The sequence below is a fragment of the Trichomonas vaginalis genome, chromosome I (genome assembly GCF_026262505.1).
Source record: "Trichomonas vaginalis G3 chromosome I, whole genome shotgun sequence".
Taxonomy (NCBI): domain Eukaryota; phylum Parabasalia; order Trichomonadida; family Trichomonadidae; genus Trichomonas; species Trichomonas vaginalis.
In genome coordinates this window covers 9,307,868-9,322,112 of record NC_067203.1, presented here as the reverse complement: position 1 = coordinate 9,322,112, position 14,245 = coordinate 9,307,868, and the positions used below count along the sequence as shown (strand labels likewise).

Here is a 14,245-nt window from a genome sequence, read left to right as displayed (position 1 = left end):
GTTTGTCTGTAGTTTCATTCATGTCTTCATCTACGTCATGTATTAAATGCTTCATTTTATCTCCATTAAAAATGCAAGTCAGAAATATTCAGAACATAGCACCGAGTCTAACTGACAAGAGTATAAAGATATACTATGAACATGTTATGATGAAACCAACCAAAATTCAAGAAAGTCAGTATACTTATGAATATCCAAGACACTGGTAGAGTATGTAGGAGGTGAGAAAGCTATTGAAATCAGACAGGTTCGAAGTATTCCAGCAGGAAGAACAATATTATTGAAGAACTTTAATGTTTTGAGGTATAATGATGAAACAAAGAAGCAAGATAGTTTCCCTGTTGCTGTGTATGTGAACTTAGATACAGGAGATGACATGAAAGTTTTTAATACAAAGCTTCAAACGGTAGTGAGAGAACAACTGACTGCGAAAGGACATCCATTACCTTCAGAAGTTACCATAGCATATAATTTTGAAACAAACTCAATAGATTTTAAAGTCGTCTCTGCAAAGAAGTCAGGTTTTACATTTAATGAAGCAGATGTATATTCGAATGAAAACTTCAAAGCTATTGCATGGTTAGATAATGACGATTGCTTTAAGAAAATATTTAAATACAGTGACTCAACGATGTCAATAGATGACCTTCGTGGAATGTTACCATCGACGTTTACAGTAGAAGGTTCAGCAGGATTGCTTACAAGATTGTCAATTGGTGGCATTTGGTCTCGTGAGAACATTGTTATAAAATCCAGTATAAGTGAATTTGCTGAAGAATCTATATTATGTCTTTCAAACTATATGTATTCGCCGCCGAAGCATTATAGTATAACAAACTTTGTCAGTAAGTTTAACATAAGACTTGTCGAACCTTCTTCAATGAAAGATGTTGTGCTACCTAAAGATGGAAAGGATGGACTCATTATTGAAATGATTTTAATTGCATATTAAATGAGCTTGTTCTTGAAGGTCATTCATGATGAAATAACTGTTGTAGAAGATGTTAGCAATTGTTCAGACATTTTGAAGCGTATAGATGAGATAAGAAAGAAGTTAGATAGACCGCAAAGCGGTGAGGGCGAAGCCCGTGAGAACGCTTATGTTTCATTGACTTTCTCCAGTAACGAGAACTTTTATGAGATAATATTGAAGAGAGATGATTTTAATATGGTGTAAATGTTATATACGAAAACGATAAAAACGGTTTGACAGAAAAGTGACAACTTTACGTGTCAAAAATATAAAAAGTGATATTTTATTCATCATTATCTTCTTCATAATTTATTTCATATTCTTCGTCTTACCAACAAAAATGGGAATGTGAACAATTGCGGGCAATTTTTAGCCATTTTGGCTTGGAACTAGAGCCTGCGAGGTACATGGATAGTATCAGTACCTCACAGGCTCTAGTTCTCTATATGGCGCCGAGAAATTTTGGTGAAATGTGGTCGCATTTCACCAAAATTTTTTCGGCGCCATAGGATGAATTGGAGGGTGAGAGATATTATTTCATACAATACTACTCTCACCCTCCAATTCCCAGCCAAAATGGCTAAAAATTGCCCGCAATGTGAACAATTGCGGGCAATTTTTAGCCATTTTGGCTTGGAACTAGAGCCTGCGAGGTACATGGATAGTATCAGTACCTCACAGGCTCTAGTTCTCTATATGGCGCCGAGAAATTTTGGTGAAATGTGGTCGCATTTCACCAAAATTTTTTCGGCGCCATAGGATGAATTGGAGGGTGAGAGATATTATTTCATACAATACTACTCTCACCCTCCAATTCCCAGCCAAAATGGCTAAAATTGCCGCAATGTGAACAATTGCGGGCAATTTTTAGCCATTTTGGCTTGGAACTAGAGCCTGCGAGGTACATGGATAGTATCAGTACCTCACAGGCTCTAGTTCTCTATATGGCGCCGAGAAATTTGGTGAAATGTGGTCGCATTTCACCAAAATTTTTTCGGCGCCATAGGATGAATTGGAGGGTGAGAGATATTATTTCATACAATACTACTCTCACCCTCAATTTTAATTACTTAAACTCATTCTATTTTTTTGACATGTAAATGTCACTTTTACTGAGATCTGACACAATGTCAGATCTCTTTTTTTCGTATATAAGACTAATTCCTGAATTTAAAATATCGACAACAACATCACAAAAAATTCTGCTTGAAATTAATATAAAATAAATATTATGACATATTAACTGATATATGATATGTATTAAGTCAGGTTTTACATTTAATGAAGCAGATGTATATTCGAATGAAAACTTCAAAGCTATTGCATGGTTAGATAATGACGATTGCTTTAAGAAAATATTTAAATACAGTGACTCAACGATGTCAATAGATGACCTTCGTGGAATGTTACCATCGACGTTTACAGTAGAAGGTTCAGCAGGATTGCTTACAAGATTGTCAATTGGTGGCATTTGGTCTCGTGAGAACATTGTTATAAAATCCAGTATAAGTGAATTTGCTGAAGAATCTATATTATGTCTTTCAAACTATATGTATTCGCCGCCGAAGCATTATAGTATAACAAACTTTGTCAGTAAGTTTAACATAAGACTTGTCGAACCTTCTTCAATGAAAGATGTTGTGCTACCTAAAGATGGAAAGGATGGACTCATTATTGAAATGATTTTAATTGCATATTAAATGAGCTTGTTCTTGAAGGTCATTCATGATGAAATAACTGTTGTAGAAGATGTTAGCAATTGTTCAGACATTTTGAAGCGTATAGATGAGATAAGAAAGAAGTTAGATAGACCGCAAAGCGGTGAGGGCGAAGCCCGTGAGAACGCTTATGTTTCATTGACTTTCTCCAGTAACGAGAACTTTTATGAGATAATATTGAAGAGAGATGATTTTAATATGGTGTAAATGGTAGCTTGGGCAGCTTTAGGCGCAATGGGAACAAAAGCATTAGCATTTGGAGCAAAAGTACTTGGAGCTTATGACGCAGTAAATAAAATGAGTGGAGGAAGGGTTTCAAAGACATTAGATGCAAATAAAGGGAAGATTGGAGGCTGGGTTGCAAAGAAGTTAAGATTAAATAAAATAGGGCTCATAAATAAAGCATCCAATTTGGTTGCGACTGAGTCAGAAAATGCTTTAGGAAAGGACGATGAGTTTGCAAAACACGCAAAAGACTTTAATGACCAGATGAAAGGTGAAACAATGCATTTAAATAGAGTCGATGGAACTAAAGAAAATGTTTCTTCTCCACCAGCGGTTTATCCATACGGGCCTTATGGAATGTATGGAAACCCTTATGAACGACCATTTGACCCATTGACTGGTGGAAGTAATTGGTATCATTATGGACGAAGAAGAAAGACAGTCAAGTTGGAGACAGACGTGAAGAAAGCAACTAAAAAGAAACCAAGGAAGAGAGTTATAAAGCACTGAAGAGGAGTAAACTTCAAAATTATTTTTGTCGTGTATGAAATATTTTTGTAGAACAGTCACTGACTAACTGACTGACTGACTGACTGTTCTAATGGCTGATTTTTTATAAATTTTTTAAGTTTATTTTTTAAATAATTTTTTATTTTATTTTTATATAAATGACGAAAACTATTGAGATAACAAACTACAACGGTCATGAGTTCAAGAATTTGTTCTTCGTTCCTCCTGAAAATACATTCTATCAGATACGAGGGAGAAAGGGTAAAGTTAGTTTGAGCGTTTACGACAACAAACATAATGGGAGATATATAAAAGCAATAGATACAAACGGTAAGCGTGTTTCATTAGCTTTGTCAAAACTTACATACATTTATTTTGACAGTGACTTTGACTCTGACGATTGGAGTGACAGCAGCGATATTGAAGAATATGAACTATTGTGTGAAGCACAGCAATGGGAAGCGCTGCAATACTTTTGTAAATGAGAACATTAGTGGGAACGTTAGTGAGAACGTTTATTTTTTCATTAGTGAAGTCGTTAGTGAGGTGAAGTGGTTGGCGGTTTTGTAAATATTTAAGGTTAAGTTCATTTATATCGGAGATATTGTGTTTATGAGATTCCAAAACTTTGTTCGTTGCGTCAAGTTCATCTTTGTCAGCTTTATTTTTTAGAGCATCTTCAAAAGTTATTTTTGCATTAACTCTCAACATAAATCTTGGTTCAACTAATACATCGTTAATAAAGATATACGAAGCATATATTTCCTCATTATAATCAAATGCTTCTGGTGCTTTACCTGTGTCATACTATACACAGCGTATGTCATAACCTTCAGCACGAATGAATTTATATCTTCTTTCATTAACATCTTCCGTATTCACTTCTTCATCCTGTGTTAAATATCCATGATAGTCCGTTATAATCTGTTCATCTGAACTTATATAATGCACATGGTTTTTATCTGCTTTACTATCTAATTTCTCATTAACATCATTCACTTCTAATTCAACTCTTCCGCCAGAACTCTTATTATCATTAATCTTTTTCATTAATTCAGTAATTACATCATAAAGACTATATTCTGTTTTCGGTTCTGTAAATAATGAGTCAAAATTTCTTTTCATCATTACATCGCTACATTATAATATATCAATACCTTTTTCATTTATTCTCTTCATTAGTTCTGCAATAATGACGAATATATAATCTGTTAATTTATTCTCTTCATCAAGGGTTATAGAATGATTTGAAATCGAATCATTAACACCTCTAAATAAATCAATAACTTCAGGATACACGTTTTTAATGTCTCGAATAACCTGACCCGTATCCTCTCTTTCTCTCCGTGGGCTTCGCCCTCGCTCGCGGCTTTATGTCTCTAGCCATCATCAACGCAGCCATAACCGGAGGGTTTGTTGCTACCTGTTCGAAAATCTGTCCGTTATGTACGGTATATCTAAATAATTTCTTTGTGTTTGTTAAAACATTTGAAACAAGTCTTTTAAAACCATCTACAAAATTTCCCGTTTCACCTAATGTTCTTGCAGCATCTACAAGCTCACCCATTCCCGCTTTTGACCCCAAAAACGTCCATATTGCATTTATCTCACTCTGTATAGTTGTCCATTCAGCGAAACTAACACCCGCATTCGCTAAGTCGAAAATGAAACCCAGTGGATCGAACTTAATTCCGCCTTCTTTTTCAATTTCAACGAACTCACTAACATGAGATTTTAAATATTCTTTTGTTAAAATCGTTTTTCCTGATGTCATGCTGTTAACGGAACTATCACCGTCAAAAGTTAACGAATTCAATTTCGTCATTGATGCTTTTATTTCATACACCGCTTTATCGATGGTTTTTGGCTCACCTTCTTTAGAAGTGTATGAAACATTAATGAATGAATTATATGAATTCATGAATGAGTTAAAATCAATGATTTTCATTAATGAAGCCTTTAATGATTCATTACTGTTGAATCCCTTAATTCAATTACTGAACTGTCGTTAATGAAAGGTACGCTGCAAACCGTCGAGTTTGGATCAAATGCTGTAGTTGGCGCAGGAATATTAATTATATAAGTCATTAAATCATTAAGTGATGCAAATAATGTTGTTGTTTTTGATTTAATTTCTTTAGCATCTGTTATATACGGTAATTTTATTTCCGTAGTTTCTGAATTAAAGATATTCGCTAAAATGTTTTGTAAACTGTTTTGAACAGCTGTATAAACCGTTGAATTCGGAACCCTTACGATTTTACCATCCTTAATAAAGGGCATTGCACATGGCGTAGTGCTTGGGTCAAATCTTTCGGGATTATAATTCAACATATATTCTAATGCTTCATAAACAGACCTATAACGTTGTGTTATCTTTTTCAATAATTTCACCGTCTTTAAAAGGCATTGTACATGGCGTTAATATTGGAATGAATTTTTCATATTCTTTCCATGAGATATAATGTTCAGTTTTTCCATCAGTGATAATTAAAATTCATCATCAAATGAAAACGTGTATGAACCGAAAATTAATCTTTTCGCCCTATCAGCTTCATAAGAATATGCGGATATACTCATATTTTTAATTAGAATAAAAATGTTGTTCTATTTGCAAAGTACTGATCCTAATGATTACGGGACATTAAAATTACAAACTAACCTTGGTCTTCAGAATGAACCACTAGCTTTCAGAGTTCTTGATTTTAGCACTATCGCTTCATTTGTTATAACAGACCTAACGATTTCATTACATTTGAAATTGATGGTATTAGTACTGAAATTCATTTTAAAGCAAGAAATAAATATGATATTGATACGTTAGAGAAAAAGATTCAGGATCTCATTGATGAAAAATTTAACGGAGCCTTAACTGTGAATTAACTGATTCAGGAATAATAAAATTTAGTTCCGAAAAAGAATTTAAAATTACTGATATGACTCATCGAGCACGTTTATTACTAGGTGCTTATCATCAAGAATTACCATTAAAATCTTCTATTGAAAATCAAAAATATATAATTGAAATGAAATCTGCACCCTACATATGTTATGGAAACTGTTTATATGTTGAATCAAAAATAAGTAATGTAACAGGAATTTCAGGAGTTAATAATAAAAATTCTGTTATAGAATATAAATCGTTCTGTTACGCCGTCAATTCTGTATTCATGCCTAATTTTCCGATTTTATTAAGGCACGAAGGAAAATGGGTTCGAATTCAACCACACCATTTAAAAGATATGACATTTAGATTAGTTGATTTTCAAGGCGAACCAATTGAAATTAAAGCTCCTGTTCAAATGACTATAGAAGTTGATTTTTGGTCTAATATAAGAGCTAATGGACTAGATGATGAACCAGGGATAAAAATATAAATTTTAAATTAATTCGTTAAAACATATTTCAAGCAAAGTTTATATTCTGTTGAAAGTTTTGTGTATTCATTCGAATATTTTTTTATACTTAAACTCAAACTTGTAGTTCCTGGTGTTTCGATTATTCTAATATTACCGATTTTCATAAATACTGGTATTTGACCACAACATTCGATTTCGGGTCAAGATAATCAATAAACGCACTGTTTCCCTGTTATTCTTGATATAACATTTTCTAAATCCTCCTTTGTTAAAATTATTTGATTCTTACTAATAAGATTTGTCAAAAGCTTCTTATCGTCTTTGAGTAATATTGTTTGGTATAAATTAAGGAGGTAATGGTCTACGTTATCTGAAGAAGTTTGAATTTGAATATGGATTATCTTGAGCATCACGCGATATGGTTCTAATGGAGGTGGATATTCTAACTTAACTTCACTGTTAGCGTTTGTGTTTGAAGCTGTGTTTAAATTAACGGATTTATTTCAGCTGGTCTTTATCTTTCAAGTTTTCGGAGCTAATTTTTGATTATAATATTATTTGTCGTTCTTGAATCAACATTAGATGTAGGTTCAATAGGAACATTCACTGCACCGGCTAAGATGGATTTACTTCTCATTTTCTAGAGAATAAAAACCTTTTATTACTATAAAAATGAATAATATCTTTGATAAAGGTTTAAACGTGAAACTTGAAAATGAAAATCTTGTTGAATTCACTGAAACGGGCGCAGTTTATAAAGATGTTGAAGTAATAAATAAGAAATCAAAAGGCAGAAGTCGAAATATGAACATCGATTATAAACCATTTACTATTTATGTTAATGATGGATCTGGTGGTTCAAATATTAAATATGCAGAAAGTAATAGAGTTTATGCGTTAAAAGGTGAGGCACTATCAATTCAAAATAGTTATTCAAATCTTTATCCTCAAAAACTGACTGATCCAGAAAGTGTGGACATGAATGACACCAAAAATATAAACAGAAATGGTGATAGAGATGGATGGAATCTATTCACTACACCTCATCTAAAAATAAAGCTTTAAAATAATGTTGGTCTTTCCCAAGGTATATTTTTAACATTAATTGTATTAGTCATTATATGAATTTCTAAATATGAACGTGGTGAAATGAGTGATTTATAAGCATCCCAGATTTCATCAAAAGGTAATGTTATCCTGATTGCTTCCAAATTAATTCTATATCGTATTTTGAGAAACCTTGAAATATAACGAAATCAGTAATTAAACGTTTAATGTTTAATGCTAAAAACCTCCACGTTTGCATAAGTATTGCAACAGTCATGTGTAATGTCTGACTTTAGTATTAAATTAGCTAATGGTGAATCTGGTTTTGAAACTAAACCTTTACCAGCGAAATCATCACAAACTAATAAAGTGTTTGATGGATATTTTTTAAAAGGATATTTTGAAAGTTTTGAGAGAATGTAGTTTGTCAATCGTTTCATATCATACGTACCATCCTGCTGTCTCAAATGATGTTTATCAATAATTCTTTCCATTTCTTCCGAGGTCTTTTGCATTCCTGATTGTATAAATTCAACTATTGCATAATATTTCTTCTTTCTTCTTATATACGTTGAAGAAAAGAAATTAATTCGCTATCTGGAACTTTAATTACTGATGCCTGAACTTTACTATAAACGTCTTCGCTGTTGAATCCATTGAATCTGAAGTTGCTGATATAATGATTTGGTCATAATATGAATCTTGACCTAACGTTCAGTAATTAAAATATGACGAATTAAATTAAAAGTCTTTCCGAACCCATTTTTCCGCAATAGAAATACACACCGTTTGAACAGAACTGATAATCCTTACTGAAGGGAAGAATTAATGAACTATTGAGTTTATCAGATTTTTCATTCATTTTTTCATCGACTTCTTCAAATAAATGTTTCATTTTATTATAATTAAAAATGCAAGTCAGAAATTTTGTTAATACCGTTCCCGGTCTTAATGATAAAAATATTAAAATCTATTATGAACACATATTTTCACAACCGTTTAAAATAATCAATGGTGAATACATTTATGAGTATCCTAAACACTGGGTTGATTATAACACTGGTGAAAAAGCGATTGAAATAAGACAGATAAAAACCATTCCTGCAGGACGAACCATTGAATTATATAATTTTGGAATAATAAGAGATAATCATCAATATGATTTACAGATTTATATAGATTTAGACACAGGAGATGATATGACAGCATTTAATAAAAAGATTAAATCAGTTCTTATTGAACAGTTAAAAGGTGCCGGATATCCTCAACCTAATGAAGTTGATATGTTTTATAGTTTTGAAACTAATTCAATAGAATTTCGTGTTAATTCAAATTCAAAAGCTGGTTTCATATTTGATTTAAAAGATAGCGCTGTCGGTGATGAGATTGAAAATGTATACACGAATAAAAATTTTCAAGAGATTACAGGAATTAATAATGATGAATGCTTTTATCGATTTGCTCAGTTCGGAGCAGAACAGATAACATTAAATGACCTCCTGGAGTACCTACCAAAATCAATTTCCATTAAAAATGATGATTATTTATTAACATCAATTTCATTTAACGGCGTTTGGTCCAGAGAAGCAGCAATCATTAAATCAAGTATAAGTGAATTCGCTGAAGATTCTATTTTATGTTTATCAAACTGTTTGTATTCTCCGCCGAAACATTATTCAATAACTAATTATGTTAATAAATTTAATATAAAATTAGTTGAACCATCGAGCCTAAAAGATATTGTCCTTCCTGGTGATAGAAAAGATAGCATTATTATCGAACTCATATTAATCGCTTATTAAAATTTAATTATATATAAATGAGTTCAACGACTGAAAGCGCATGGGCTAGTTTTGATGAAGACCCTAAACCGCGGAACTATAATAGAATTGTAATTCCTGTAGGTCTTTTATTAGCTGCGGTGCTGTAGCTGGACCATATTTATATAGAAATTTATATAGAATGCCGATTAATCAAACTGCCGTGGCTGATATTATTCCAACAGGTCTGAAAAAATCTACACCGATTCAAACAAGCCAGCGAAAGCGCCACGACAACTCCCACGTATTAGGTCATTAATTATTTAAAGAATAGAAGAAATTAATTTGTAATAAATGACGTCGTTAAATGTAAAAATAATTTGTGATGATATTACTATCATTGATGATGTAAGTGATGTGCTAATATAATTGATAGAATTAATGAACTAATAAAGAGGTTCAGTGGTGAAAAAGTCAGAGTTTCATTAACGTTTAGCTCCGATGAAAAATTTTATGAGTTAATCATTATGAGAAATGATTTTAATAAGCATTAAATGGTATTTTCAACACTATCAGCTTTGTATGGAGGTTATAAAGCTATTGACGGTTTAACTGGTGGAGCTGTATCAAAAGCTTTAAAAAATAATGCTGGAATGCTTGTGGGAGCTGCTGCCAGAAAATTAAAATCTGAAAAGTTAAAGAAATTAGGTAACTGGGTTGCTGACCAGTCGCAAAATCTTTTAGGTGAAGATAATGAAATATCTAAGCAGCTAAAAGATTTTAAAGGTCAGTTGAATGGTGAAGAGTTTAAATTAAATTCACTTAAAGAAAAGGAGAAACAGCCAGAATATCCACCAATTGAGGCACCGCCGATTAATTCAGCACCAGCACCAGCGCCAGTAACTGCGGTCGCACCATATGACCCTGGCGGTTATGGAAGACCTTTTGACCCTAAAACAGGAGGTTCGAATTGGTTCCATTACGGTCGAAGATATATTTTAGCTAAAATCGCAAAAGCAAAGAAACTGTTAAAAACTAAAAAGAAACCAAGAGTTTTAAAGTAATTAAATGGTTAGAGATGTTCTCGAATACCCTGCACCACCTGAAACGTCTAACAATAATGATTTATATAATCGATTGAAAACTTTAGGTAAAGTGTATTTATGGTTTAATTATCCTTATCATATGGCGGCTTATAAACTTTATAAGCACTATAAAGAAAGTAATAGACCTTCAACCGATCTAGTTGATCCACAGGATTTAAGGAAAAGACGACGAAGCCGCTAAGCGGCTCAGACCCAAAGGGTCATAAAAAATAAAGTTAATTTTAAAAATATTTTTTATTTTTTACTTTTAATAAAATGAGTGCTAAAATTACTGAAGCAACAAAACAAAAATTTTTAGTTGAATACATTAAATCAGGAACTATTCCAGAAGTTTTTTATGTTCATCAAATGAAAGATGGTAGAGTTCAATTTAGAAAAATTAAGCAGCCATTAAATAAAGATGGAATATTAAGAAAGATTAAGTTATATGAAGATAACATAGCAGAACTGAAGAAGAAGTTAGAAGAATTCGAAAAATCAGATGAATGAAATAATAAATTTATTTTTATATAAAATGAATTTTACTAATAAATTATTAATTATTGTTTCATTACTTCTCATCTCCCGTGAAGCTCGTTTATGGTATGAATCTTTAACGTATGTGGATGACACTGATGATGACATACCTGATTCATGTCAGCATATTTACTGTTGAATATTCATGAGACCCTACGAATCAGAGCCGCAAAGCGGCTAGGTTAGAAATGATGTTAGAAAAAAGGTTAGATATACCCTAAGCCGCGTAGCGGCGAGATGGGCTCAAAGAGCTCTCTAAATTAATTTTAGCATTTATGATAAAATTTAGTATATACAGAAATTAAAAATTTTTGAGTTAATTTATTTTTTTTTATTTTGTGAGTGCGAAAAAATCTATGATAAAAAAAATAAATAAAAAATTTTAATGTTATTCTTCCGGTATCAGTCCTTTCCTTACTATATATTCATTTAGGGCTTTATGAAAACAGTTATAAGTATATTCGAATGGATAAACTGCGCGTCTGTTTCCATCGTCATCAAATATGAAAAATTCAAAGAATGTATAACCAATGGTTTTAACGTATGTGACTTTATTTAAGTATGCATTAATGTAGAAAATACATCCTTCCTCATCACTCCAGAAATAATTTTTCGTCTTTGTTGAAATTGTTTTAGTTCCTCTACGTCCATAAGGAATGTACGCAATAAATTTAACATCATAAGGTATTATAATATATTCAGGATTTCTGATTTCATCAATGGGTTCACTTCTGTTAAAATGCATGTTTCTTAGTTTTACTTGCGTTTTGAAAAGTTCATGGAAACGTCCAGGAAAAGTGTCGTAATAAATGCAATCTGACATATTTATATAAAAATAAAAAAAAATAAAATAAAAATAAATTAAGGTTATTTTTTAAAGTTAATTTTTTTAAAAATATTTTTTTTATTTTTTGTAAATGTCAAAAATATGTTTTGTAAATTTACGATATCCGATTATTTTGTCAAAACATGAAAAGGGGGACTGAGGGGCGTAGACCCTTGGTACCCATTTTCATGATACTAACTACATTTACCTGACCATTATAATTTACATTTACAGGATTTTCAAAATGCTCAGCTTGATGACGTTGAGGATGAATTTGTTGTGTTTCTTCTTCAATTTCTTCCATTTTATGATTACCAATTTCAAATCCTTCAACAATATTTTCTCTAATTTCTTCAGAATTTTCAAGTAAAACTTTGCAATCATCAATTAATGATAATTCTTCTTCGCTAATATTAATTGGATAATAGCGTTTCCAAATTTCATCAATTGCATTTTTATCATTTCCACATTGTTTTATTTGAATGTTCACTTCACGTCCTCTAGCACTAATATCATGCATGACTCTGAAGGTTAAACCAGATTCAGTATCATTTAATCTTTCAAGTACCAAATCTATCAATCTCAGAATTGTTTCTTGTAATTGTGGAACTTTTGTTACAATATCCTTCAAATTTGCAATAGTACTCATCATATAACCGTAAATTTTGAATGCGCCAACACCATCTCCTTCAAGAACCTTAATCATGTGTGCAAATGGAAGTAAAATTGTGAACATGATTGGAGCTGAAGTTGTAATGATATCAGCCATCTCATTCCATTCGTCAAGACATTCATCTTGGAAATCTTTGATCTGAATTGCTTCACCGCTTGCACAAAATTGGATCAAACGCAATCTTCTACGAACAATCCATTCTGCTATAGCAAATAAATTGCTCCATCTTGTGGCGCAGCGTTTTGGTGGTGCAACTTCAAGGGCTGCATGAGCATGTTTACGGTTGAACATCCTAGAAAACCACTCTAAGTCATACTTGCCTTCATTAATGATTTCTGTTTCTTCCGCATCCTTTAAAGCAAGTTCTAAAGTATGGCATCCGCAGGGGATATGGACAATACACCCAAAATCTTTCAGGACCTTCTCAATTGCACTAACCTGAACTCGAAGGTTATCGCTTACTATTCCTGTAACGATAAATCCTTCAGAAATTAGCTGGTTTAGAACTGATCTTAGCTCTTCTTCATATGAAATCATATCGCCTTTGAAATCTTTAACACTATTATAGACTAGAGGAGGTAATTCGCTAAATGGATTAGCAATAATCATATCAAAATAATTATGCGATCCTTCCTTTCCCGCATCAACTGCAAGTGCTACGTACTGAGTTTCTTTGTACATCTCCAAGAACTCATCGTATCTCTCCATTCCTTTTTGAATGAAGTGCTTGGTAAACTGAGTTCTTGAGAGGGGCTTGTACAAGTCTTCAGGATTTGCTTTTGGATTCATTTGGCCTGTCTTAATAAGAAGATAAACCATTTTGATAAAGCTTGGCTTAGTAATAGTGGAAATTGGCACGTTGCATTTCGCGAAAAAATTCCATTATTGCAAAATCAATTTCATCGGGTAAATCTTCATCATTCTTACAAATCGAATCCTTAAGGAGACTCATATGATAATGTTTATGTTTAAGGCGTGTCTTCTCATCATCAACGCGATCTGCTCTTATACATAACTGGCATGTATATCTTTTCCCATTATTTTCGAATTCATGGTTGCATTTAAAATAGGCTTTTCTGTCATTATTTTTGATCCATGTAGTGAAGCCTGGAGGAGGTTGAGTAGCCTTCTTTGTAACTGGCGTATGGAATTCGCTTGGAACGAATATGGTGTAGTATGGAGTATCAGACATTAAAAATAATGATTATTCTAAACGTCAATTTATTTTTATCGTTTCTAAACGTATCTAATCTATGTATTGACTAAACGTATTATCTAAACGTATAATATAATTTATCCAAGTATGAATTTTATATTGGTGATTGTTTCATTATGTTTTCATAGTTTTATGTTTATAACTTAATTATTAAGTTTAGTTTGACCCCAAAACAGAGATCTGAGATAGATTCACTGATACTATTGATGATTAACACATCTTTAAAGTATTACCATTTATAACAGTTGGGCAATTCCTAATAACGTCCAATTGCCCAAAAAAGTTTAAGGTTGGGAAATAGTGTAAACTCAAAAAA

General features: G+C 32.2%; 8 protein-coding genes and 4 pseudogenes across 12 annotated transcripts, besides 5 other annotated features; 8 read left to right on the top strand and 4 right to left on the bottom strand.

The window, feature by feature from the left end:
- Positions 1 to 4,013: part of a mobile genetic element that runs on past the window's edge.
- Positions 21 to 952, top strand: TVAGG3_0957170 (annotated as a pseudogene). The gene has a single exon. A coding segment is annotated over exon 1 (932 nt).
- On the top strand, positions 953 to 1,177 carry TVAGG3_0957160 (uncharacterized protein; the record flags this gene model as incomplete). Its single annotated transcript, XM_051253374.1, has 1 exon — positions 953 to 1,177. The coding sequence occupies one exon, from the start codon at positions 953 to 955 to the stop codon at positions 1,175 to 1,177; it is 225 nt and encodes a 74-aa protein (XP_051078948.1).
- Positions 1,178 to 1,240: a mobile genetic element.
- Positions 1,360 to 1,468: a mobile genetic element.
- Positions 1,610 to 1,718: a mobile genetic element.
- Positions 1,858 to 1,965: a mobile genetic element.
- Positions 2,224 to 2,673, top strand: TVAGG3_0957110 (uncharacterized protein; the record flags this gene model as incomplete). Its single annotated transcript, XM_001282919.1, has 1 exon — positions 2,224 to 2,673. One exon carries the CDS (start codon positions 2,224 to 2,226, stop codon positions 2,671 to 2,673), a length of 450 nt encoding a protein of 149 aa, XP_001282920.1.
- On the top strand, positions 2,674 to 2,898 carry TVAGG3_0957100 (uncharacterized protein; the record flags this gene model as incomplete). The annotated part of the gene is made up of 1 exon (XM_051253373.1): positions 2,674 to 2,898. One exon carries the CDS (start codon positions 2,674 to 2,676, stop codon positions 2,896 to 2,898), a length of 225 nt encoding a protein of 74 aa, XP_051078947.1.
- Positions 4,014 to 6,025: 2,012 nt separating the features above from the next.
- On the top strand, positions 6,026 to 6,803 carry TVAGG3_0957080 (annotated as a pseudogene). Its single transcript has one exon. A coding segment is annotated over exon 1 (778 nt).
- Positions 6,804 to 6,939: 136 nt separating this feature from the next.
- On the bottom strand, positions 6,940 to 7,422 carry TVAGG3_0957070 (annotated as a pseudogene). Its single transcript has one exon. A coding segment is annotated over exon 1 (483 nt).
- Positions 7,423 to 7,846: 424 nt separating this feature from the next.
- On the bottom strand, positions 7,847 to 8,727 carry TVAGG3_0957060 (annotated as a pseudogene). The gene has a single exon. A coding segment is annotated over exon 1 (881 nt).
- Positions 8,728 to 8,743: 16 nt separating this feature from the next.
- On the top strand, positions 8,744 to 9,634 carry TVAGG3_0957050 (uncharacterized protein; the record flags this gene model as incomplete). The annotated part of the gene is made up of 1 exon (XM_001582821.1): positions 8,744 to 9,634. The coding sequence occupies one exon, from the start codon at positions 8,744 to 8,746 to the stop codon at positions 9,632 to 9,634; it is 891 nt and encodes a 296-aa protein (XP_001582871.1).
- Positions 9,635 to 10,146: 512 nt separating this feature from the next.
- On the top strand, positions 10,147 to 10,656 carry TVAGG3_0957040 (protein of unknown function, DUF4107 family; the record flags this gene model as incomplete). The annotated part of the gene is made up of 1 exon (XM_001582823.1): positions 10,147 to 10,656. One exon carries the CDS (start codon positions 10,147 to 10,149, stop codon positions 10,654 to 10,656), a length of 510 nt encoding a protein of 169 aa, XP_001582873.1.
- A 297-nt stretch (positions 10,657 to 10,953) lies between these two features.
- On the top strand, positions 10,954 to 11,187 carry TVAGG3_0957030 (uncharacterized protein; the record flags this gene model as incomplete). Its single annotated transcript, XM_001582824.1, has 1 exon — positions 10,954 to 11,187. The coding sequence occupies one exon, from the start codon at positions 10,954 to 10,956 to the stop codon at positions 11,185 to 11,187; it is 234 nt and encodes a 77-aa protein (XP_001582874.1).
- Positions 11,188 to 12,176: 989 nt separating this feature from the next.
- On the bottom strand, positions 12,177 to 13,532 carry TVAGG3_0957010 (ribonuclease H-like family; the record flags this gene model as incomplete). The annotated part of the gene is made up of 1 exon (XM_001582825.1): positions 12,177 to 13,532. The coding sequence occupies one exon, from the start codon at positions 13,530 to 13,532 to the stop codon at positions 12,177 to 12,179; it is 1,356 nt and encodes a 451-aa protein (XP_001582875.1).
- Positions 13,533 to 13,548: 16 nt separating this feature from the next.
- TVAGG3_0957020 (uncharacterized protein) lies at positions 13,549 to 13,905 on the bottom strand (the record flags this gene model as incomplete). The annotated part of the gene is made up of 1 exon (XM_001582826.1): positions 13,549 to 13,905. One exon carries the CDS (start codon positions 13,903 to 13,905, stop codon positions 13,549 to 13,551), a length of 357 nt encoding a protein of 118 aa, XP_001582876.1.
- Between the last annotated feature and the right edge of the window lie 340 nt (positions 13,906 to 14,245).